We start from the raw sequence: 26,928 nt of genomic DNA on the forward strand, positions 1-26,928 counted from the left end.
TGGTTGGCGAATATCGAGTGGACGTAGTGCCAATTGGAACCGGTTAAGAGCAAACTGCGAGTAGTAGACAGAATTTTTCTTCACATTTAGTAAGTTAGTGAATCACGCCCACGACGACGACGACGTCGGCAAACGAAATTTATGAGTCGGAATATTTGAGTACCGGGCCAACATATTCACGGTCATTTGAATCATCATCTTCGAACTATCAAATTAGATCATTACTTTCATTGTTACCAACCGGCAACCGACTCGCCGTCAATTGTGACGGTTTTTAAGCACACAGAAACAACCGACAAAATCTGTTATCAAAACATGTTTTCGCCAAATTTTCCTACACGCAACTACCGCGGCCATTTATCACCACCAATGAGCAATGAGCACTGAATAAATAATCAACAAAGTTTTCCCCTCCTTTCTGTTCTCTCCCGCCAGGTCTACGTGGCCCTGTTCAAGCCGCTGCGGGTATCCCGGCATCAGTTCAAGAAGGTGCTGAACTGCATGAAACTGGTCCGGTCGCTCAAGTACCAGGAGATCTACGCCCAGGAGAAGGTCACCAAGGTGGACAGTCTGTCGCTGGTGCTGTCGGGGAAGTAAGTAATGAAATTTATGTTTATTTTTTAATGTTACATGAGTATTCAAATGAAACCCAGGAATTCCGAGAGACTGATAACTACAAGTCTTGGGATTTTCGACTAGGCTTCTTTTTCGGTATAATCCAGAAATATGACTAATTTAACCGACAGAACTGTGTTGGATCGGAATTAACTAGCAGTATCGGGATTATTATGAACAGAGTGAAAATTTGCATTTCTGGTTTTAACAACTTTATTCACATCAAATAGGTTTCTCATAAGATAAGCATTATTGGTTCAATAAATAAGAAAAATTACTCATTCAATTAATGTTAAAAACCCTCGTCTTAATCCACTTAGTGGTGTAATAATGGTCATGTCAATAGAACAGTTTCATTAGACTATATTATTTCCATTAAAGACTGTCCCAGAAAGTATGGACGCAACCAAAACCGCTGCCTTTTCGCAATGGCTCAGAATCTGTCAATTTTATGGCTGCGTCCTGTTGTTTACACTCTTCTCTAACCACTTGTGCAGTTGTTTATTCGTTTTCATTTCGAAATGCGTGGACTTTCAGCAGAACAACGTCGAAAAATTGTGTACAAATGGTGCACAGAACGCGGACTGTCACTTGAAAAGGTAGCAAAAATGGAAGGAGTAAGTGAAAAAGCCGTGCGAAATGCAATCAGGAAGTTCGGTGAGGATAACACCTTTGAGGATAAACCGAAAACGGGTCGAAAAAAAGGTCCTGCTAACCCTCAGTTGGATAAACGTATACTGAAGGCGTTCGAGCAAAAGAAGGAGGGTTTAGTTCGGGATGTGACCAAAAAAGTGGACACTTCGAAGTCAAATGTTCTTCGTGCTAAAGAACGTTTAAATCTTCGAACCTATAAGAAGCAGAAACAACCAAAACGTAGCCCGAAACAAGAAGCATCGATCAGGTCGAGGGTTCGAAAGATGTACAATATGATTCTTGCTGGAAATTTGAACTGCATAATCATGGACGACGAAACCTACGTGAAACTCGATTACAAATCCTTGTCGGGACCACAATATTGTACGGTGCGAGAAGGGCAAGTGTTAAACCAGTCCGAGACATCGATTGAAGTCGAAAAATTTGGTAAGAAAACTATGGTCTGGCAAGCAATTTGTAGCTGCGGTAACATTTCGAAACCCTTCATCGCCACTGCTTCAATGAACAGCGAAATATACATCAAGGAATGTTTACAAAAACGACTGCTACCCATGATTCGAAGCCACAAGGATCCTGTTTTCTTCTGGCCAGATCTTGCTTCTTGCCACTACTCGAAATCAACGGTAGAATGGTATACTACCAAAAATGTCACTTTCGTCCCAAAAGACATGAATCCACCAAATTGCCCACAACTTCGACCAATGGAGGAATTTTGGGCATTAACGAAGGCACATTTTAGGAAACATGTCTCGGCAGCCGAAACCATTCAACAGTTCGAAAAACATTGGAAAAAAGTGTCAAAACTTGTCGCCAAGAAATCTGTACGGAATTTAATGAGGAACGTTCGCAAGAAGGTGCGCCAGCTAGTCTACAATGGCTAAGTAGCAAATGTTGAGAATAATATTCTGTTGTTGTAGTCTAATATTATCAGTATATTGAATAAAATTTGAATATCTAACACTTGTGAATTATTTACAGCGAAATCAATGTTCGTCCATACTTTCTGGGACAGTCTTCAGGATAATTTTTGACATGAATTTGGCTTGGTTTTTGACACAAATTTATTCAGATGAATTTCGATAGTTAGCAGAAGTGTGCTCCAGCCAAAACATCATATTAACAAGATATCCAGCTCTCATATCTCCCGAACACATCATTGGCAACATCGTTTTTTGCGAGCATGGCGCCCTCTGGCGAGTCCGCATCGAATCTCGTAAATTGCGTGGGATTCGCTACCGTGTGGTAGTTACGCTAGACGTCACCAAGGCGTTCAAGAGCGCGACGGACAGCGCAGAGTCGCTGATTCGAATGGGTGTACCGGAAGGGTTATACAATATCTTGGAAAGCTACTTCCAAGATCGAGTGTTCCTCGGCGAGACTGAGAAAGGTATATTCAGTTCTCCCATCACGGCTGGAGTAGCACAGGGATCCATCCTGGGCCCACTTCTGTGGAACCGCATGTATGACGAAGTACTGAGGATGAGGCTTACACTAAGAGTATACGGGAACTCCAGCGAAGAAATCGATCAGTATTGTGGACGACTGGTCACGTAGTAGGAAACTACATCTGGTGCACTGCAAAACCAAGAAGCGTCAACAAACGCCGACGTTTGCGAGATCTTCTCCAAGAGATCGTTTAAGCTACTGATGCCCATTGGACTGTTCATCAAGACGGATGCGGAGTTCTATGTCATGCGATAGGAACGCCCGTCAACGCTGCCTCTCTACGCGATTGGCAACGAAAGTGGGACAACTCAATAAAGGACATGTGGATGCATCGGCTCATTCCAAGAGTCTCCGGATGTACCCCAATGTACCCCACGGCAACTTCGGCCTGACGCAGTTCCTCTCAGGCCACGGTTTTTTTAGGTGGTGCCGGCACAGGCTCGGCCACGAGGTGGTGCCGGCACAGGCTCGGCCGTGACGCGGGCATCTTACAGTAGAATTGGAGCGCAGAGCAGCAACAGGTACCCGACCGTGACCACCGGCCGAAAAACCAAGAGCTCCGGTTAGGATCGTCGTAGGTTAGATCTCTCGTCGGGGACTAGACGAGTAGAACCACAGCTTCTGCTAGAATCATCAGGACGCCAGTGAACCGGGAGTCATCCTCCAACTGGAATCACTGGACCGACCCAAGCATCCTGCCGATCGATTCGTTGACGGGTATCGGTTCCGTGAGAATTTCCTTTGTCGGGGAGCTTTCCGCCGGTGGCGTCTAGATTAATTTTGTTTGCTCACAAACTCGTTGAGCCAAAAATGCGCCTCATCTGTAAACATAATTTCGCGGTTAAAAAGCGGATCTTCGGTCAACTTATCCAACGCTCACCGAGTTAGTGTTCGACGCTTACCATGGTGAAGCGGCTTCAAGTCCAGAATAAACTGGATCTTGTATGAATGTAGACCCAGGTCTTTTCGCGAAATTTTTCATATGTTCGACGGACAGAACTTTAATTCAAGTCTTCGGAAACACTCTTATTAGCAACAATGATTGTGGTTTCATTACGCATAGTTTCAGCACGAGACGATAATTTCAGGTCCATTAAAGTGTAATCCGTCCGAAATTTATCCATCACTCTACGAATGGTACGACCGTCCATGAACGCCAAAACCATCACACAATTTTCGGTGCGTTTCACGAATCGTACTACTGGTCTCGAAATACAGTTTCACAATTTGAAAACGTTGTTCTGGTGTAAACCCATACTTGATGAATTGTCAAAGATTGCAACACCAGAAGTGACTTTGACAGTTGGATGACCAGAATGACAATCATCCCTACGCTAAAGTATATTTCAAGAGATTTTCAAAAAAAAAATTCAGTGACTGAAAAAATCACTTCGAGATTTTCATTCACGGCAGCCTGTTTTATTTCCAACTGGTTTATTACACTGCACTACTTAGATTGAATTCAATAGAACGCACTTTAGCATGAATTTGATTAATAATAGTAACAGGAGCGCAGGATTTTGCATATCTCGAACCAACAGCAGGCGCAGTGTTTGAATTGGCGTACCGATACCTGCGCTCCTGGTACTTCTGCGTATGATATTCAATCTGAATAGTAATAATTATCATTATAACTATTATTAATCACATCAGTTGATGCTTTTATTGATGATATTACTGCACCACCACAAGCAAAGCAAAGTCCCGGTATTACATTCCTTTCGTGGAATTTGACCGTTCTGTTTCATCAGACTTCGCAGCCGATTCATAGCGTACAGAATCATTGCATGGCTAGTACTACGATCTTATTGACACTAAGAATCTTGCACCACCACGGTATTACTGAATCAATTTGAATACATCACCACTATTGATACACTTATCAACTGAGAATTAAATAGTATTGGAGAGCATTTTTTCCGTTTCAACCACCAATCAGCACGCACTGAATATTTTCAGAAAGATTCAGTTTTTGTTCATCATGTATTCGAATTTATTCATCATGTATTCTGCAAAGGGTTGAAAAAAATTCGAGAATCATATCAAATATGTTCAATGTGCAAACTTTTTTCTTAAATATCATGTGAAAAACTTTAGTCACGTTTTTCGGGGTTTTGCTTTCGTTCCAACACTGTATGGAATATTTTGTAACGTCTACAACTCGGGAGCGGGTCATTTCGCCGAAAGTCGTTTCACCGAATGGGTCATTTCATCGAAAGAGTCGTTTCGCCGAAAAGGTATTAGGACAACCAAACGGGCGTTAGCACGATCATCCTTCATGTTTCTGTTTTTAAATGAATTCCAATACGACAAAGTGAAATGACCTTTCCAGAAAAACGTCATTCGATGAAATGACCCTTTCGGCGAAACGTCATATGGTGAACTGACCCTATAACTCACACAAAAATAATGTATGTAGCACTGTGTTACGCTTATGAATAAATGTTTCATGTAGCGCGTTCTACTTACAAAAGGATATTTTTCAGATCTTATTAAGAAGCAACGTGTAACGATTTGAATGTATGAAAAAATTACGCATATAACGCTTACAACTTGCTCAAAAGAAGTCCAATAAAAGGGTTTCAAAATTAATATTGATTTCGTACAGGTCCTACATTGCTTTCTTCAAAATTCAATCTATCAAATCATCGCATTCTATTTCATCAAATGGACCAGTTCACCCAAACCTAATTTATACAATTTTCTCATAGATGATTCAGTGCGAGACTACCTTAGATCTCGAATGTCACCGATGACCCGATGCCGGAATTACCAGTTACAGAAATCATATCTGTCTGAGCATATTCGGTTTACTCGGATTACCCGAAATTATTTAACTCTAACAGAATATTTCGAGGTTCGTTTCAAGTAAAACCACTTTCTCGAGACCAAAGTGGGGTGGTTCACTACAAGTTATTGATACCCAGTGGAATGTTTAATAAGGATCCCTACTGATAGTCCAAAATTCAATTAGAATAATGCGTTTATCGAAAAACAACTGGAATGGACTCGAATACATGGCAAAGTTATCTGGTCCTATATACTTACAACCACTATACTTTCTAGATCTTACCCCGTCCGACTGTGACCTTTTTGCGTTGATGTTGATAGGCGCTTTGCCAATTTTAAAGCAGTCGAAAATGGCTCATCAAATTTTTTTTTTTTTTTGGAATAGAATCCATAAATTGTCCAAAAGATAAATGAGATGTGTAGAATCCGAAATGTTTAAAAAATCCGATTCCCCCGAAAATTAGGTTTTTATTTATCAAAAAAACAAAACTGTAAAAATTCAACTGAACCCACTTGTAAATGCTATTCAAGGTATTATATATAATTCAACAAAAAAAATGGTTTTTCTATTTTGATCTTGAAATGCCTTTTAATCACAGAGAAGTGATGCTCATTATGTTTCGGAATTCTTCGTAAGGTCGGACAGAATTTCGTTAATGAACCACAATTTAATGGAAGATTTGGTTCTCTGATCGAAGATAACAATAGAAGAAGCCGACTATTTTGAGAGCATACGCATTACACTGTTGACGTTTGGCGATATGCACACTCATTTCTATGGCAGAATTCTCCACTGATATCGCATACTGGATGTTTTCATGTTCGATTTAGTGCACATGATTATATGCGGCAACAAAGCCAATGTCGTTTTCGCTATAGAAAACTGAAACTGACCCAGGGCAGTTTCGTCAAACAAACACTTTTCACGAAACTATGTTGATTTCGCATTTAGCAACGGGGGTTTGAGCAAACCTGATATAACAACCAGGTTCGAAACTGACTCGATTTTCAGTTCAACAACGTTAAAACTAGGTTCGAAACTAGCTTCAAAAACGGTTTGACAGCAGTTAGGGTGGAAACTGGGTTAGATTTGACATCAAGCGAAAACGACATAACTGTCTTGTGCTTAGGAAATAATTGTAAAAGCATTGAATTATTAGTTTTATTCAGTTGAATCTCTTGAAGTTTGCACAGATCAAACTACATTTTTTTTCGACAGCACTGCAAACCGGTAACGATGTTTTTACGATGATTTTGAGTCTCCTAATTTGAAAACATAAACCACATTACAATAAATATAAATTCACAGCTATCACTTGTCGCCGGGCAGTAAAAATTAAAGCCAACAATTTTTCCATCATACTACCCATAAAAAGCATATCAGTTCGAAATATCGTCATCAATTCGAACTGAATCTGAATTGCTTGAACAGCAATAACATTTGTTTACCCAATTGTGGCACCTCGTGACGCTCGGTCATAAAAGAAAATTAACCGGCCAGTAAATTGAGCTGTTGGCGGTCGTGAATATGAGTGCGATTAGACAGGAACAACGGGCCCACAGTGACTCATACGAATTTTTACAACCTTGGACTTTAAAAAATTTCCCCAAGCCAAGCCTAATCAAACCATCAAGTGCGCGAATTTGGTTTGTTGCCAGGATGATGAAGAATCATAAATCATTCGATAAAAAAAAACCGATTATGCCAATGGAAGTTTATGACTGACCGGGTTAGACGACCGTAGTTCTCCTTCGGGGCATTGTCAGTGGATGAAGCCTCAATATCATCAGCCTCTCGGTATCGCGGCGACTCACCTCACCACCGACGGCTTATCGCTGCGCCCGGAGAGGATTCACTACCATAAAAGGTTATATTTTTTGGCACCGACCTACACTCACACTCACACTCCGATAGCCGCGGACACAATTCCATGCAACCGGTTCGGTTCCTGCTTCACCGCAGGGGACCGGAGTCGACCGAATCGGCTGCCAAACCGATCGCTGATAGTATTATTTATTTACATCTACTTTACGACTGGTTGGCGTAGGTTAGTGTCATTTAATAGCCGTTTACTCATTTGTGGTTTTCCGAAACGGGACCGGGCCGCGTGTGTTGATTTATTTGTGTGCGTCTTCTACGTTTGCGGTCACGATACCGATGACGACGATGCCGGGTGGAGGCGGTGAGAAAGGACTGAGTTTGTTTATAGCATTTACTTGCTAAATTATTCAGTGATTGTAACTCATGTGGTTTCAGGTCGGTGATGCGGTGGTCGAGGTGAGCAACGGTGAAATGCTACGATGGATTCAGTAAGGCTTCGATACGTGAAATATTCAATACCTGTTGAATCTTTTCGGTTCATGGCACATCGCTTTGTGCAACCGGTCTATTCTAGCTTCTGAGAAGTACACGCGAGCTTTATATTCTGAACTGTCGACCCGAGGCGTTCAATAACTGAGCGAAATAATTGTTCCCTTCTGATCAGGAAACTCTCAGGTTATGGTCCGGACAATCTTTCTCAGATGTCAATACAACTTACCCTTCACATCACCCGAATGGTCTTTGGTTTGTGTGAATACGATAATCAAGCTATGTAAGAAGGATCTGTGCAGTGCCATCGCGCTTCCTGGAACTCCATAACCTCTACTTCTTTCTTTTGATGGCACGTCATGCGATGTCAGTGATTGACATACAGAAAATCATTCGATCACATCTGCAGCATATCGCGCTTGATTATCATCATCTAATTGTTTAGATCCGAATACATAATCCAGAAACCAAATCCCGATCGAGCATTAAGTTCCAGTATCACAATTTAGGTCCCGAATATATGTCCAGGTCCAGAATCTAGGTCCAAAATTCAGGGCCAGAATCCAGGTTTCAAATTTCAGGTCCAAATCCAAATCTAGATTCAAATTCAGAATCCATTTTCAGGTTTCGCATTTAGGCCTAGATACCGAGTACAGGTCCAAAATTCAGTGAAGGTCACAGATCAGAATTCAGGTCCAAGTTCCGAAATCTAGATCTCTAGTTCAGATCTAAATTCCAGGTGTAGCATTCAGGTCCAGGTCAAATATTCAGGTTTGAAATTCATGTACAGAATCTAGGTTCAGAATGCAAGTCTTGCGAATCCAGGTTCAAGAATCTAGTTCCAGAAGTCAGGTCCAGGCTTCAGAATCTGAATCAAGATCCAGAAGGTCCTGAACATAGATCCAGAATCCAAGTCCAGGTCGACAATTCATGTCCAGGAATGAAATGAAGGTCCCAAATACAAACCCTGATTCTTAATTCAGGGCTTCAGATTCCAGATCCACAATCCAGGTTCTGGTCTAGAATTTGGGTCAGGAATACAGGTAATTTTGGAATACAGGTCCAAAATGCAGTATAGGCCCAGAATCCACCTCCAGAATTCAGATTCAGAGTTCTGTTCCAAGTTCAGGTCGAGAATCCAGGTCTAGAATCTGGGTTTAAAATTCAAGTCTAGAATCGCGGCCTAGAATCCAAGCTCAGATCAAGAATCTAGTTCCAGAAGTCAGGTCCAGGATCCAGGTTCTGAATCAAGATACAAAATTGAGGTCCATAACTCTGCTCCTTGTCCAGACTTCAAGTTCAGGTCGAGAATCTAGTTCCTGGTCCAGGATTGAGTGTTCTGATCCAAAATTTAGGTCCAGAATTCAAGTCCAGGTAGACAATTCATGTCCAGGAATGAAAATGGAGGTCCCGAATACAAACCCAGGTTCAAAATTCAGGGCTTCAGATTCCAGGCCCAAGTTCAGATCCAAAATCCAGGTTCAAGTACCAGAGTTTGAGCCCAGGTCCCGAATACAGGCCCAAAATGCAGTGGAGGTTCAAAATCCAGATCCAAGTACAGAACTCAGGACCAAGTTCCGAAATCTAGATCTCTAGTTCAGATCTAGATTCCAGGTCTAGCAATAAGGTCCAGGTCAAATGTTCAGGTTTACAATTCAAATACAGAATCTAGGTTCAGAATGCAAGTCTTGCGAATCCAGGCTCAGAATCAGAATTTAGGATCAGAAATCCAAATCTAAGCGCAGAATCTAAATCCAGATCTCAGGTCCAGATGCAGTATCCAAATCTAGAATTCAGGTCCAGAGTCCAGCTACAGAATTCAGATTCGGAATTCTACTCCAATGTTCTGGTCTAGAATCTAGACTCAAAATTCAATTCTAGAATCAAGATCGTGGTCCTGGATCCAGGTTCAGGCCAAGAATCTAGTTCCAAAAGTCAGGTCCAGGATTCAGTGTCTGAAACAAGATTCAGAAGGGTCCTGATCCACAATACAGGTTCAGGTCTAGAATTTGGGCCAAGAATACAGGTCATTTTGGAAAACAGGTCCAAAATACAGTATAGGTCCAGAATTTATATTCAGAATTCTACCCCAGGTTCAGGTTAAGAATCCAGGTTTAGAATCTAGGTTCAAAATTCCAGTCTAGAATCCAAATCGCAGTCCAGAATCCAGTTCCTGGCCAAGAATCTAGTTCCAGAAGTCAGGACCAGGATCCAGGTTCTGAATCAAGATTCAGAATTGAGGTTCATAACACTGCTCCTTGTCCGGACTCCAAGTCCAGATCGAGAATCAAAGTCTAGGTCGACACTTCACGTTCAAGAATGAAAATGAACCCAGGTTCAAAATTCAGGGCTTCAGATTTCAGATCCAAAATTCAGTTCAGCTCCAGAATTTGGGCCCAGGTCCAAAATGCAGTATAGGTCCAGAATTCAGATCCAGAATCCAGGTTCAGAATACAGATCCAAATTCAAAAATCTAGATCTTGACCTGAGATCCGATATCCAGGTCTAGAATTCAGACCCAGGCTCAATATTCATGTCAAGCATTCAGATACAGAATATTGGACCAGAGTTCAGGTCTAGGATCCCGGTCCAGAATTCACGGCCAGATCTAGAATGCAGTTCCAGAACTCAGGCGCAGAATTCAAGTCTTGAATTTAGGTACAGGATCCATATTCAGAATTCAGCTCCATAACTCAGATTAAGTATTCTGCTACAGGTTCAGGTCGAGGATTCAGAAATCTAGTTCATGTTCAGACTCCAGATCCAAATCAAGAATACGGGTCTTGGCCAAGGATTCATGGTTCAGGTGCAGAATTAATGCTCTGAATGCAGTTCTAAAATCTAGGTCCCGGCTTAGGTCCAGAACTCAGGATCCAGGTCCAGAAAGCAGGCACAGAATTCATGTTCAGAATCCAGCTCAGGAATCCAGGTCTACAAATCTTGTCCATGTTCAGATCGAGAATCCAGGTTCAATAATCAAGTCTAAAATCCTGATCACGGTCCAAGCCAAGAATCTAAGTCCAGAACTCAACACCAGGTTCAGAATTGAGGTCTCGAATTCTGATTTATTTTCTGACTCCAAGTTCAAGTCGGAATCCGTTTTCAGGATTCTGAATCCAGGAACTGAATCTAGGTTCAGCGTTCAGCTCCAGAATTCAGGTAGAAACCTGATTCAGTATTAGGTCCAGAAATCTGGTTCATGCACAGATTCCAAATCCAAATTCAGGATTCAGAGTCCAAGTCCAAATACCAGGTCCTGAATTCACGTTCAGAACCCAGATTCAGAAGTGAGGTCAAGAATTAAGATCCATGGTTCTGCTCCATGTCCCAAATTCAGGTCCTGGTCCAAGATTTAGTTCCAGAATCCAAGTCTAGAACTTCGATCCAGATGGAAGTTTCACAATCCAAGTCCGGAATCCAGGTCCAGAATTCATGTTAAGAATCTTGGTCCATGTTCAGGCTCCAAGTTCAGGTCGAGAATCCTAGACCAGGATTTAGGGTTCAGATCTAGAGTCTAGGTTCAGAACTCAGGTCCAGAACTCAGTTTCAGGCTCAGAACTAGAACTCAGATGCTGAATCCAGTTCCAGAACTCTGAATTCTTGCTCACAATCCAGATTCAGAATTGAGGTCCCGAATTCCTGAATTCGAGAACCCAGATCCAGGGTCGAAATCTAGAATTCAAATTCAAAATTCAGGTCCAGAAATCTGGCCCATGTTCATATTCCATGTCCATGTACAAGGTCAAGGTTCAGAGTCCAGGTCCTGAATCAAGGTTTAGAATTCAGGATCAGAATTCAGATCCCGAATTTCGGTTCAGCATTCAGACGCAGATTCCAGAACCCATTCCGAAATCCAGATTCAGGTCGAGAACCAGGATCAGACCAGAATCCAACTCCAGAACCCAGCTCCAGGATTTAGATACAAAATTTAAGTCCAAAATCTGGTACAGAGTCAAAACCAAGGTCGAGAATCCAGATCCAGGTCTAGAATCTAGGTACAGAATTCAAGTCTAGAATCCTGACCTCGGTCCATATTCGGGTTCATAATCAAGGTCCTGGATCCAGGTTCAGAATTGAACACCATGATTCTGCTCCATGTTCCAACTCCAGGTCATGGCCGAGAATCCTAGACCTAGAATTTAGGTCCAGAATCCAGGTCAAGATTCCATGGCCGGGTCCAGAATCAAGGTTGAGGTACAGAACCCAGTTCCAAGATTCAGGCACAGAATCCAGGTCTAGAATCCTTGTGCACAATTCAGAATTGGGGTCCAAAATTCTAGTCCATGTTCAGACTCCAAGCCAAGGTCGAAAATAGAAAACCAGAAGTCTAGAATGTAGGCTCCAAATTCAATTCTAGAATCCAGATCGCGGTCCAGGTACAGGCCTAGATTCTAGTTAAAGAGTTCAGGTCTAGAAGTCAGGTTCAGAACTCATTTCCTGGATCCAGGTCTTGGTTCCAGGTCCAGAATCCAGATTCAGAATTGGAGTCCAGAACCTTGGTTTTCATCCAAACTGCATGTCCAGAACGAGAATCCAGGTCTAGGATTCAGGGTCCAGAATCTAGGTTCACAATCCAGTTACAGAATCAATGTCCAGAAATCAAGTCCATGCACAGGATTCAAAGTCTTGGTTCAGAATCATCGTCAAGAATTCAAATGCAAAATTCAGTTCAGACTCCAGGTCCAGGTCGAGATTACAGATCCAGGTGCTGGATTTAGGTCCCCAGATTCCAGATTTCGGTCCAGTATTCAAGCGACCTTTTCAGAATACGAATTCAGGTCTCTAGATCCAGAACTCTGGTCCAGGATTCATGGTCAGGTTGCATGTCCAGAATCCAACTCCAGAAATCAGCTCAAAAATTCAGATTCAGTATGGTCCATGTTCAGCTCAAAGCCCAGGTTGAGAATCCAGATGCAGGGGAATCTAGAATCTAGATTCAGAATTCAAGCCTAGAATCCAGATCCCATTCCATATTCAAGCCCAGAATCTAGGTCCAGAAATCAGGTTCCAAAAAACCAGGTTTAGAATTTAGGTTCAGAATCGAGATTCAGAATTAAGAACCATGATTCTGTGATGTCCGATGTGATCCTAGTCCTGGTCCAGGTTTTATGATCCAAATCCAGAATTTAGATCAAGAGTTCAGATCAAGATTCCAGGGCTGGGTCCAGAATCTAGGTTCAGGTCCAAAAATTAATTCCAATATTCAGATCAGAACTCGAAGGCTTGAACTCAGCTTAAGATGAAAGGTCCAGGATTCCCCTTCACAATCTTGATTCAGAATTGATGTCCAAAATTCTGAGCCATATTCTTACTCTAAACCCAGGTCAAGTATCCAGATCCAGGGTACAAGTCCAGAATTTAGGTTTAGAATTCAATTCTAGAACTCAGAACGCGGTCCGGAATCGAGATCCAGGCCCAGAATTTTAATCCAGAGGTCAGATTCAGGATCTAGATCTAGAATCCAGAACATCCTGGATCCAGATTCAGAATTGAGGTCTAGATTTCGGGTCCATGTTCAGTCTCCAAATCCAGGGCAAGAATCTTGGATTCAGGGTTCAGACCTTGAATGTAGGTTCAGATTCCAAGTTCAAGTCCGTGATTCAGAGTCCATCACCAGACTCAAGGTTCTGAACTCAGATCCTGAATTCAGATTCAGAATTGAAGATCAGAATTCTAGTCCATGTTTTGTCTCTAGGTTCAGGTTCTGGTACCGGACTCAGGGTCCAGGTCTCGAATTTCGGTACAGTATGCAGGCGTAGAATCTAGATCCCGGTGGAGGATCCAGGTTTAGGGCCAGAATCTAGGTACATAACTCTGGTCCAAGATACAGGTTCAAATTCCAGATTCATAATACAGCTCCCGAATTCAAGTTCACAATCCCGATTCAGAATTGAGATCCAAAATTAGGAACCATGATTCTGCTCCATGTTTCAATTCCAGGTCCAGGTTGAGAATTCGGGTTCTGGTCTAGGATTTTGTGTCTAAATCCAGAATTTAGGCCCAGAATTCAGGACAAGTTCCAAGGTCCGGGTCCGGAATTCAGGTTCAGAACTCCAAATTCAGGTCGAGAATCTAGATCCTGGACTCCAGTTCTAGAATTTACGTTCAGAATTCAAGTTTAGAATTTACTTTCAGAATTCTAGAATTTACGTTCAGAATTCAAGTTTAGAATTCAGATCCCGGTAGTGAATCCAATTTCAGGTTCATAATCTAGGTCCAGAACTCAGATCCAGAATTCAGGTTCATATTCCAGATTAAGAATTGAGGTCTGGAATCCGGCTTCATGTTCAGACTTCAAGTCCAGGTCTAGAATCTAGGTCCAGGGTTAAAAGTCCGGATTGAGAACCTAGTTTCAGAATTTTAGGGTTCAGGTCAGATTCAGAATTTAGATATCGAATTTAAATCTAGGGTGCATCAACGGACCTGAAACTGGACTTACCAGGTTCGATTACAAATCTAGCACTTGAAGCTACCATATTACTAGTCCAGTTCTATAATTTGATAATAAACTTAAACTTGAACGATCTTTTTTATTCACCTGCTCATCCTTTCTAGCTCGATGCAATCCGAATCAATTAGAATTCACTGTGGAACCAGTGAAGCTTAAAAAGCGGTGGTTTACGATATGTTATCAGGTGATTCGATTCAGTTGCAGCTCAACCACAAAATGACTAATTACTATCTAATCTTTTTCGTGATCAATGGAGTATCGAAATCACTAAAGAGAGCTACTGTTTCCATTATATATCAAATTGCAATTGAACCAATTTTCCAGGGAAGTCCCTGAAGTTCTGAGCTCAGAATTCCAAATCCGCCGAGTTGTTACAAAACCACATTTGTCCACAACTCAGGTTCACCTCAAGGCTGTTCTTTGTAGGCTTTGTTATTCGTTTCCTGCATCAATAGTAATTCTTACATTCAGTGTCTGCGTCAAACCATAGCAGTTGGTTAACTAATGTAGAATTAGAACAAATTTGAAGTAGTGGTGGAAGAAAAAAGAATTTGAGCATTGAACACGTTTATATAACAAGAATGTGTACTGATCTAGAGTAAAATTTGTCAGTGATAATACAATTCACCAAAATAAATGCCAACAAATTTCGATGCGCAATGTCCGAAACCGCATTGTTTCCTAATCTCGCCCGAATGTGCTGCAACAAATGTTGCATCACCACCTATGCTTTATGACGTGCGATACATCAAACGGTTGTCTCGCGTACTGTTTATTTTTGAAACTTGCGTTGCCAGGGGAAAAATATAAAAGAAAAACGGTCGCATGACGCCGTTTCTTTTTCTCGGAATTTTTTAGTAAGTGAATATATCTATAGTCTGCAATATAACGTGAATCGCTTTTGACGCGTAGTTGTGACACACCTCCCATGGGAAATTATTTTTTATGACGGCTCTTGGAAACCGCGTGGCGATGATTGATTAAAAGTGTTACATTTCGAGCGAGGGTTTTCGAAATCCAATGACACTCACACACTTTTGGGGGCCTGATCAAATGTTGATAAATTATTTGCACGTTTTTTCGAATTAGTGAATTGGTGTTTTTCGTGTGTTTCATGAACAAAATCATTTACGATGATTTATTTTGAACCTTTAAAACTAATCTTAAACACAACATTTCAACAGATTGTATGCGACCTTGAAAGTTTTATTTTTTTTTACAACAGGATACAAAATTGAAAGTATTTCCCGCCAGCTTTGGCTCTGGTTCTGACAGTAACAGATTGAATCTGTTACCAGTCGAAAATCGTCCGGCTCCGGTGTCCCATTTGCATAAGTTCCAACACCGACTAACCTCATGCCGGTTTCTGCGGTGACTCGACCACTGATTGCAAAAGTTTATGATATGTCGGTGGATGTAGGACATGTGTGTGTGTTTGTGTGTTTGCGGGGACCCACATTTTTACTGGTAATGAGATAAAACTTATTTACCAGATGAGCGGTCTGTTAACTGACATGGGCTTTAGCTGGTTGTTCTTGGGCGGAACGATGGAAATCGTTGTCATCGCAAATTTTGTAAAGCCACCGGCAGCCTGAAGCAACTTAGATGATAATTGCGAACAGGGGGTTCATTTAGCGTTAAGTATGGTCTTGTGAAAGAGGGAAGAATATTACGCCATATGAAAACGAGATTGCTGTCTACTAAATCATCATTATTTGAAAGTGCCTTATTTAGTTGTAGATATTTCTGATTTGTGTCTCTCCGTGGGGCTCTCAGAAGGTTTTCCAAAAAGTAAATAAAACAAGCTCAAACATCATATACTCGTTTTGCAAATGAAAGGTACTCTGTAAAGGACCTACTTAGTTTTTCACAGTTAATTTGCATCTCCCAAATCGATCTGGTATCAGAAGAATAAACAAAAAATAGTCAAAACAAAAAAAGACCATTTACAAGGAAAGAGTAGCAGAAACACATATGACAAAATAACTTGAAAATAAAAGAACAGATTTACTTAATAACTAAAGAAAAGAAGAAAAGTGGTGTCGAATAATGACGAATACTTATGTGCCAATGAAAACAACAAAACAACTGAATAGTTTAAGATCCGAAAAACAGAACAATCAATTAACAAACGAGCAAAAGAACAAGGTATTTGAAAAATATTGGTGAGAGGATTGGAAAAGTTTTGTAGTAGAATAATAGAAGAACAGAAAAGAAACACAAGAAATAAAAATGAGGTTAACAAATAAAAGCGAAAAGTAGTTGAAGAAAAACAGAATCGAATTGAAATGTAAAAAAAAACGAAACGATTTATTTCATTTTGTTCGATTTGATGTAAAGTTGTTCAAAATTTAGTTTAACTTGTATCTGTACCCAACGATAGACAGACTGTAAAATGAATGATGAATGTAGTAGCGCCCCCCAGTGAACGTCCATGGTAAGTTGAAAACTGGGATTGAATAAAGACATTTTAATTTTTAATAGTGAAAATACAGAATAACATATTGGGAACGGATACGATCATATGAGAATCAGAACCTTATAATAAAAGTATGAGAAAGGGAAAAACAAAACAACAGGAAGATACAAAATTGAAACATAGAAGCATAACAACCATAAGCAGAGAAGAATATGAGTTAAGAAAACAGAAATAGAGAAGATTAAAGCTTTTGTAAACTGAAATCAGATCAGAATTGAAGAAGAACCAACGTAAAGAATAACAGAAACTGAGAAAAATAATGATTATTAAGACTAAAAAACACGAAACAAGCGGCAAGAAAACAACAAGCAGCCTAAGAAAGCACATACACAAATAACAAAAGAATAAATGGCCAAAAGAATGCAAAAAATAAAAGAAAAGCCAAAGATTGAAAATAATAGAAGAGTTGAGGAATAAATTAACAGAATATTACAAGAATGGGAATAAAAAGGATGAAACGATGAAACAATAACTGAATGAATGAACTAATGAAATAAAGAAGTAAAGAATAAACCAATAAAGAAATAAAGGGAAACAAGAATAGAAAAACAGTAGAATATAATAGAAAACCGTGATAGAGTTAAAGAATGAAAGAATAAAAATAGAATAAAAGATGAAACAATGAAAGAATAAAACTAGAAGAATAAAAAAAAATAAAAATATGGGTATAAAGGAATAACACAATAAAAGCATGAAAAAATATAAGAATAAAAGAACTATAGAACTAAAGAACTAAAGAACTAAAGAACTAAAGAACTAAAGAACTAAAGAACTAAAGAACTAAAGAACTAAAGAACTAAAGAACTAAAGAACTAAAGAACTAAAGAACTAAAGAACTAAAGAACTAAAGAACTAAAGAACTAAAGAACTAAAGAACTAAAGAACTAAAGAACTAAAGAACTAAAGAACTAAAGAACTAAAGAACTAAAGAACTAAAGAACTAAAGAACTAAAGAACTAAAGAACTAAAGAACTAAAGAACTAAAGAACTAAAGAACTAAAGAACTAAAGAACTAAAGAACTAAAGAACTAAAGAACTAAAGAACTAAAGAACTAAAGAACTAAAGAACTAAAGAACTAAAGAACTAAAGAACTAAAGAACTAAAGAACTAAAGAACTAAAGAACTAAAGAACTAAAGAACTAAAGAACTAAAGAACTAAAGAACTAAAGAACTAAAGAACTAAAGAACTAAAGAACTAAAGAACTAAAGAACTAAAGAACTAAAGAACTAAAGAACTAAAGAACTAAAGAACTAAAGAACTAAAGAACTAAAGAACTAAAGAACTAAAGAACTAAAGAACTAAAGAACTAAAGAACTAAAGAACTAAAGAACTAAAGAACTAAAGAACTAAAGAACTAAAGAACTAAAGAACTAAAGAACTAAAGAACTAAAGAACTAAAGAACTAAAGAACTAAAGAACTAAAGAACTAAAGAACTAAAGAACTAAAGAACTAAAGAACTAAAGAACTAAAGAACTAAAGAACTAAAGAACTAAAGAACTAAAGAACTAAAGAACTAAAGAACTAAAGAACTAAAGAACTAAAGAACTAAAGAACTAAAGAACTAAAGAACTAAAGAACTAAAGAACTAAAGAACTAAAGAACTAAAGAACTAAAGAACTAAAGAACTAAAGAACTAAAGAACTAAAGAACTAAAGAACTAAAGAACTAAAGAACTAAAGAACTAAAGAACTAAAGAACTAAAGAACTAAAGAACTAAAGAACTAAAGAACTAAAGAACTAAAGAACTAAAGAACTAAAGAACTAAAGAACTAAAGAACTAAAGAACTAAAGAACTAAAGAACTAAAGAACTAAAGAACTAAAGAACTAAAGAACTAAAGAACTAAAGAACTAAAGAACTAAAGAACTAAAGAACTAAAGAACTAAAGAACTAAAGAACTAAAGAACTAAAGAACTAAAGAACTAAAGAACTAAAGAACTAAAGAACTAAAGGACTAAAGGACTAAAAAACTAAAGAACTAAAGAACTAAAAAACTAAAGAACTAAAGAACTAAAGAACTAAAAAACTGAAGAACTAAATGACAAAATGACAAAATAACAAAATAGCAAAGTAACAAAATTACAAAATAACAAACGAACAAATGAACAAATGAACAAAAAAAATTAAAGAAAAAAAGTTAAAAAACAACACCACAGCAAGGTAACAAAACAAAAAGGAGTGAAACAACAAAACAATAATCAACATTGCAACAAAACAACTGAGACAAATGAAATAATAAAAAAATAATCAAAGAAAAATTACCACAAGAATAAAGGAACAAAACATCAAAATAAACAGAAGAACAAAAATACAAAAGAATGAAATAACAAAAAAAAATCAAAACAACATAACTATAAATGACAAAACAATTATCAACAAACAAAACAAATGGGGGAAAATTAAATAACAAAACAAAAGAAATAGATTAAAAAATTAGAGATCAAATGTCCCTACGAACAAAAGATCAAAATAATAAAAATAAATTCAACGAAAGAAAAAATGAACTAATAATAAGTACAAGTCTACAGTAACTTTTAAACACCAAAGCGATAGAACTATAAATCTATTAAACTATTAACCAGTCAAACTACAAAGCTGTATATTCATTAAACTAGAGAACTTTAAACATGCGAATCTAAAAACAAAATAGTGAATTAACTCACTAAACTACAAACTGAGAAACTGCAAAATCACAACACATAAAAATATTCTAAACAACAAAAAAAGAATTCCAGAACTACAATACTAAAAAATACACAAAACACATTAAATCTAATAAGGGACAAACTTCAAATCAAAAACCTAGATTTGGATACTGGAAGCCTGACCATCATTTATGATAAGATCGTCAGTTTAAAATTACTATTCGTAAAAAATTTAACTTATGATATTTTCATGTACGAGTAATGTGTTTTCGCCTTTCAATTTTTATAACCTTCGATTTAAAACAATCGCCAACCGTGTTAAATTCTAACGAGTTTCTATCTCTTTGTTCTCATTGCAGACTGGTGGTCTCCCAGAACCAGAAGGCCCTGCACATAGTCTTCCCCCATCAGTTCCTGGATTCGCCGGAATGGTTTGGTGTGTCCACGGATGACTACTTCCAGGTACGTACGCAGTCACCCGTTCCTACGTATAACCCGAATGATGAGCTTTCGGTTTTGTTTTAGGTCTCAATCATGGCAATGGAGGAGTCTCGAGTTTTGATCTGGCATCGGGACAAACTGAAACTGTCAATTATGGCGGAACCATTTCTGCAGGCCGTGTTCGATCACATCCTGGGACGGGATGTGGTGAAAAAGCTGATGCAAGTTACTCAGGTAGTGAACACGAAAAAACATTGTATATTTCGGGACGGATTTTTTTCATGTCTGCTTAGCGGTTTACGTCGAACAGCGAGATAACATTAGCAGTTGACCATAAACTGCTAGAGCACTGATGAATCGAAGACGAAGCGTAAATCAAATACTTCTTACATTGATTGACTTAGGATTGCATTCGTGATGTTTATAGACATTATCTGATTTGATACCGTTTGACCGCTTAAGATTTTGTAGTCATGAAAAGAACCATTCGGTTTCAGAAGATTGTGTTTGTATTCTAGGAATTTGAGCTGCAGTTTGAGACAGTTTTCTAAATAAGTTCTTTGTGTTATTGAAATGACCGTTGGTGATTTTAGAGTCTTGGGAAACACTATTCGGTTACGGATAATTACGTTCATATTCCAGGAAGTCGGACGCCATTCCAAGTCATTTGTAATGATAGTAACACAAGTCATACAATCGCTCATATTTGAGTGAAAGAAACTATCAAAATACAGTATGGGATTAGTTTCCAAATTGTGAAATTCTCTACGATATTAAACACTGCTCGGAACATTTTTTCTCGAACACGATGCATCCAAATACTAGCTTTATTTACGCTCGTTTAGTGTACAAAGCGCACAGCGAAAAGTATACAAAACTAATCAAATTATTCTAGATTTGCGCTAACCTGATGAATTTTATCTTCTGGGATGATGCAATCACTTTTGTTTGAAGCGAATCTCACATTGCGAATTTCCAACAGCAGATATGCTCACAGAAGAACTAGTTGTTGTTTTTCTGCGTTTAGGGCTGAAGAACGGAGCCTCAGATTTCTCGGTTGATCTTTCAATAAGGCGTATAAGCAAGTGACAGTTTCTCGTTAATCACCCTCTCTTTCGATTATCGTGATGTGATTAAAAAGATTTTCTTTGATATCACTAATCTGTTTGAAAGTCGAAAGTTTCGGGTATCATTTCATGCAAAGAGTTGAGTGATAAACGTGGAAACCGCTTGGTCATTAACAGAAGAGAAAGTAAACAAAGAGAAACTGTCACTTGCTTATACGCCCTTTTGAAAAATTAACTGAGATTTGTCGTTGACTGAAGCGCCAGTTGAATAATGCCGGGTGTAGTTCCACTTTCTTGACGTAGATGGCGGTCTGCGCACTCCGTTAATGTGTTTTCATAGACTAAAGCTAGCAAACGTGCAACAGGGTCTATTTATAGATTCGGTTGTCGTCGATATGTTTTTTCGATAAGTCGATCATTCTGTTGAAGCCATATTTCGTCCACATTCCGTATCCATCCACGGTAACGTCCTTTCTTATTTTTCAAGGAAATAAAGACCGATGATTCCACTAGCTCATAGACCGCACACTTCTCATTCTTGTCGATGGCTTGCACTCCAAAAGAGTGAATGTAAACCGAAATTTGAGAATTACGTTTCTTATGTGTACCATGTGCACCATAAAGTTCACGAAGTGCTCTAAAACCAGTTTAACATTGAGTTTGAAAATAAATGTCCACGATTTGGAAGCGTTGTTCTAGAGTTACCCTATTCATGATGATTTGCCAAACAATACTGACTAGAGACATCACCTTACACTGTCAAAACAACTTCAGTCAATTAAGTAATCCCTACTATCGGTTATAAATATTTGCAGGTAAAATCACGTCTCACGACGTGAATCAACACTGATGCTAAAAACTCTAGAGCACTTCTGTAACTAGAAATACTAAAATGCGGCAACTTTCCCAGAGCGACATCTTACCCCACTTTACCCAACACGTTCGTCTGTACTCTGATTTACAATTGATTTACAATTTACAACTATCTGTACCCAGTAAATTCGAACATCGAACGCATCGCTTTTGATTGCTTTCCGAGCAAGATCAAAGCTTACATTTTGTATCGCTAGAAATATGATTTTTTCTCGCTTATGCAGCAAGAAAATATACTTATACAATAACTATTTAAATACTTTGTACAATAACCATATACTACAGAAATTTTTTTATATTAAAGTGCAAATAACTTTACAATTCATACTTCGTTCTCAGAATTTGTTTTACAGTGTCAATATTGTGTATGATGCACTTTTCTTTCCAATTTTTGCGCTTTCCCCACCTTTTGAACCCCCTTCTTGAATGATTCCTGAACTTATTTATATTTTCTAAATATTAAATGACGTTTACAGGGTGGCAAGTTACCGTTAAAAACCGGGAAAAAGTCGGAAATTTAGTTTCACCGGGAAAACCGATCAAAAGCCGGGAACTTTAGTGCAAACCCGGGAAAATTATTACTAGTTCAAATATGAGAACCAATTTTCAGCATCATGATTTATTTTGAAAATATTGAAACAACTTATTGTCCCACACAGGTTCTATGTTGAACGCAATCCATTGGAAATTGGGCCAATACCCCATGTCTCGATACCATGATATTTTTACGATTTATAAGCAGTTTTAAATCAATCAGAAAACATCAGAGCTTCTCTTTAACTTGACTAATGATTGCCCTAGTTTCATCATAATACCATAATTTCAACTATGGATTTCATAATAAGATAACACGAATGTTGATATTAATGCCGACGAAGGAGCAGTTGATGATAGGAGAATTAAATTTGGTTTGAGCTTCTGGAACTGATGGACTCCTAACTTGTTGTTTTTGTTGTTTCAATTATAGAGGCTTTAACATTAATGTCATTCGCCTCTTCGGTCCAGAAAAATTTTCTGACCCTATGGGGTTGGGAATCGAACCCAGACGGGCGGTGTGAAAGGCATCGACTTACCCATCACGCTATACCCGTTCCCCAACTCCTAACTTCAATCATGTAATGATTCCAACAATCTATTGCTGTGTCGATATCAACCGTATTTACCACAACAATTTCAGAATTCACATTGCTTCCGGTATGAGATCTGTATCCTAGAACTAATAAAATTAATCATTGCTTTACTTGGAATCCTGAATATTATTGCCAGTTGATCTGAATCAAAGTCGGTTTCCATTCACTGCAAATGTTTCCTTAATCTGTTAGATCTAAATCAATTGTAAAAGAATTTCTCATAAAAGATAAACTAGTTGGACTATTCGGAAATAAAACTGGTTAGAAATCAGCGAAGAGCTCTTTATGACGAACTGGAACTTTCTTAGATATTTTAAACATTTAGAAAAAATAAGAAAATTATCGATATTTTCTGCGTTTTTCGTGAGCAAGTGACTACCAATCTCGCTAGATTGGGCTTTGGTTCTAACATGCTGCCTTGAATTCGTTCATACCTCAATGATCGCCGATTAGCAATCAAGATAAATGAGTATATTTATATTCTCAAAAAGTTAATTGCTCCATCTGGGATTCCACATTTTCCTCCGGGAAATTGAAATCGTTAATTCATTTGCTACCTTGCGATAGCTTCAGCTTAGAGTCCGAATCGATTTAGCATCAATAATTATGTATTTTGCATGTTATTATGAAAAGTACTGACTAACAATTTATTTTTGCTTTTTGTCTAGATGTCTGTAATAGAACTTTGTATACTACAGAATCAGAATCAGTTTACTAAAATGCCCTAGCCCACGAAGAAATTTATTGACTCAGTTTTTGAAATTTTTTAGCACAGTTTTTTTTCTATAAAACTATTTTATTTTTCTCTGCATAATGATGCTTCAGTTTCAAGTTTTATCCTTTCCGTTGCAGCAATTCGCTTAGCCTCTCCACATGAAGGTTTACCGCTTACGAGTTGGAAAAGTTCTCAACAACGAGACAATTGTGTCATCAGTACTAGGTTAAAAAATGTTACTAATCATTGACCGACGAAGTTAGGTTTAGGTCTTCTAGAGAACCGATTTCATCGGTTTAAATAATGGTTCATCCACTGCGGTCTTCGTCGTGAACATTTGATTGTCCATTTTTTTTCAATTCACCATTGACTAAACTTCCCTTAACTCATCGCAGCAGGTTTACAAACTAGACACTGATTTCAGCTACTAAAGATCCTTTAGCACACAAGAATCTAGTTAACAGCAAATATATTATATATCAATATGGATCACTTTAACCAAGTCAATACAAATCGAAAAAGACATCACAGTAACACCATCTCGTGACGGAAAAGGCTATTAAATCAGTCATGTTTAATAGTTTGCGTTTAGCGTACACCCAGAAGTGAAATGTCAAAAATAATTGAGCATGATGCCCACATAGAGGTGTGAATATTTTTATATTTAAATGTGTTTTTTTCTGACGAAATTAAATATCGCCTATAAATAATATAAAAATACGCTCTTTTAGAGCTACCCTTTTTACTTTCAAGAGTTATGCAGTAGTATTTAACTTTGCTCATGAATGTTATGAATAGTGCTGAAATGACGAAACCTGTGAAGGCAATGTTTGGCAGATCACTTCTGATGTGTAGAACAAAATTAAAATGAAATGAACGGTGTATTTCAAGTTACTTTGATTGCGATATTTTTTTCATTGGGTTCATGACATTCAATTTGAATTAGCTGCACATTATCTTTTCTCTTAGGGAAAGTTAGAATGCAAAAGAAAATTGTCATTTTTCTAAATTGTCTATGAATTAAAAGTGCATATACTAAGCGATCTGCCCCTTGCTATAAACTGTTTTGCGAATAGTTTAAACTTTTAGTCAAAATTTGAAATTTCGATATATATTTTCTGAATTCCAAAATTCTACAGATAGAAAGTTTTCTTAGCACTGAAAAAATGTTAATAAATAGTATGATAAGTGCAATACAGTAAGCAAAAGAACAAGTTATACTTCAATTGATAGCTCTCGTTGAGGCGAATTATGGTTTTTCATATACTAAATTGTTTTGTTTGAAAGCATTTATTTATTTATTACAAAAACGTGATATTGCATATTTATATCAACGTAAAAGTAATTTTTCAAACCAAGAAATCGTAGTACATAATTCGGAAATGTTGGTAAAATTCTGGAACTAACATTAAGAATAATTTGTTTAGTTCTGCGTACACATTTCATATATATTTATATAAGTAGGGATTTTTATAAAAACAAAATGTTCTCATTCGAGTTAGTATCAGATTGCGATTCTAAACCGTATTTACAGCTTATTTTTCGTGCAGTGTATTTCGAGAAATATTCCATATATTTGGAGTTGTTTGGTACAGTGGACTGATTGGGAAAACTGTCATAAGTGCATGAAAAAATTTGTAGTGTATTAGTAACCTTTTTTGCCACCACACTGTGGACATCACAATCGCAAGAGTGATCCATCTATATATCAATATAGTATAATTGTTAATAGTGCGAACTTCACTGCTGGCGGGAGAAAAGACATTATTTACTGTACGCACAGATAGACAAAAGACTACTGAATCAAAGTAACACTTTAAATAGCTGCAGGAGTAGTGTAGGTACAGATACGCAATAAGTTTATGAGTTTAACATGTTACGACTTCTACGAGGTTCCAAATCCCCCAAATGTCATTCACAATAACTTTCACGAATATGAGACAAAATCCAAATCTCATGATCTTATCACCATGTACATTACAATGTTAGACAATACTGTCTCCAACATAGCTAATGTAAAATGTTCATTAACTGTTGTATATATTTTGTCAGATTTCGGACTACTGAATATATTTTCTGCGATCAATATTTTTCCATGTGCCAGCAATAAAGTCATGTCCTTCATACGTCGTGGTTGAACAAAGAGACACACGCGTCCGAAGAACATTATCAACATACGAAATCCCGCTTACCGGATTTCAATTCTTTCGATTCAATGAATAACCAACAAAAATGTTTTAACTTTATCTTCACAAGGTAAGCGAAACGATGGCCCAAAGCAACGGATACATTTCGTCCGGTTACGGCGACGATGCCGAGGATAAACCGATGCTGCTGATGAAGGGTAAATCGGGCGACAGCAACGGGTTAGGAAATGGTGGTGGTGGCGGCGGCGGCGGCCACGGCGGAGGAGGACACGGTATTACGGCCCTCATCAATCGGCAACTGCAGGGTAAGTGACCTCAACCGGAAGCTGCATACTGCGTCGTAAAAATGTTCTTCATTTCTTCCGCCATTCAATGCTCAAATATAGCTTAGTTAATGATAAAGTGATTTAAAACAATTTCGAACAGCTGATTTTTTTTTGTTTCGTTTTGTAACTGGCTGTTTTTTACAATCGCTCACACTAACTTATCCATTACTGTATGCCAACCGTTACAATTATTAGTGAATATTGAATCGTTGATTTGTAGCACTAGACCCGTTCGAATGAATGTTTCGGCTTTTGTTTTCGGTTGCTGATTTTATTTTGTGAACCAACAATTAAACAACTGTTTTATAGTAATACCCCTAAAGACAATGATAAAGCATAATTAGGTGAATTATTTTGTAGATATTTTTTGTGTTATCCGTTTTAAATTTGCTTCAATTAATTATTATAAATCTGAAAAAGGCAAAAATTTGTTAGGAAGATCTGTTGGGGATTCACAAGAATAGTAGGCATAGTAGGATAACACACTGTAATGCATAAAAAAGACACACACATTACAATAGTAATGCAACTGGTGGACAATTCAAACAGTTTTTAAAAAGTAAGCAGTAAAAAAAGACCGATTAGGTTCTACACGATTAAACCCATAGAATTAACGGAATGGATACCGTTTGACAGCTATCGTAATTAATTCAGTTTAAATATAAATGTAATTGGAAACTTATTTTGTGAGGTTATGTCACGCATGTGTAAAACCCAGTTAGTTTGTTTTTGCTGCCGAATTTAACCTCAATCTTTTTGACAGTTAACAAGCATTGTTCTAAAAACGTAGAACGCGGCGATTCGATTGTACAGAAAACAAAGTCTTTGTAGACATT

At 37.9% G+C, this 26,928-nt stretch overlaps 1 protein-coding gene across 6 annotated transcripts in view; it reads left to right on the forward strand.

Moving 5' to 3' along the window:
* Positions 1-26,928, forward strand: part of LOC131425902 (uncharacterized) — a 215,498-nt gene that overhangs the window by 174,045 nt on the left and 14,525 nt on the right. For all 6 annotated transcript variants that reach the window (XR_009229041.1, XR_009229042.1, XR_009229043.1 and 3 more), the window contains 4 exons: positions 436-593; positions 19,753-19,855; positions 19,919-20,068; positions 25,876-26,071. Coding sequence is in view for 2 of the 6 variants with exons in the window: in XM_058588180.1 (XP_058444163.1) it covers positions 436-593; positions 19,753-19,855; positions 19,919-20,068; positions 25,876-26,071 (607 nt within the window). In the remaining 4 variants the exon portion in view is untranslated. The remainder of the gene's footprint in view (positions 1-435; positions 594-19,752; positions 19,856-19,918; positions 20,069-25,875; positions 26,072-26,928) is intronic.

The sequence above is a fragment of the Malaya genurostris genome, chromosome 1 (assembly GCF_030247185.1).
Source record: "Malaya genurostris strain Urasoe2022 chromosome 1, Malgen_1.1, whole genome shotgun sequence".
Lineage (NCBI taxonomy): Eukaryota > Metazoa > Arthropoda > Insecta > Diptera > Culicidae > Malaya > Malaya genurostris.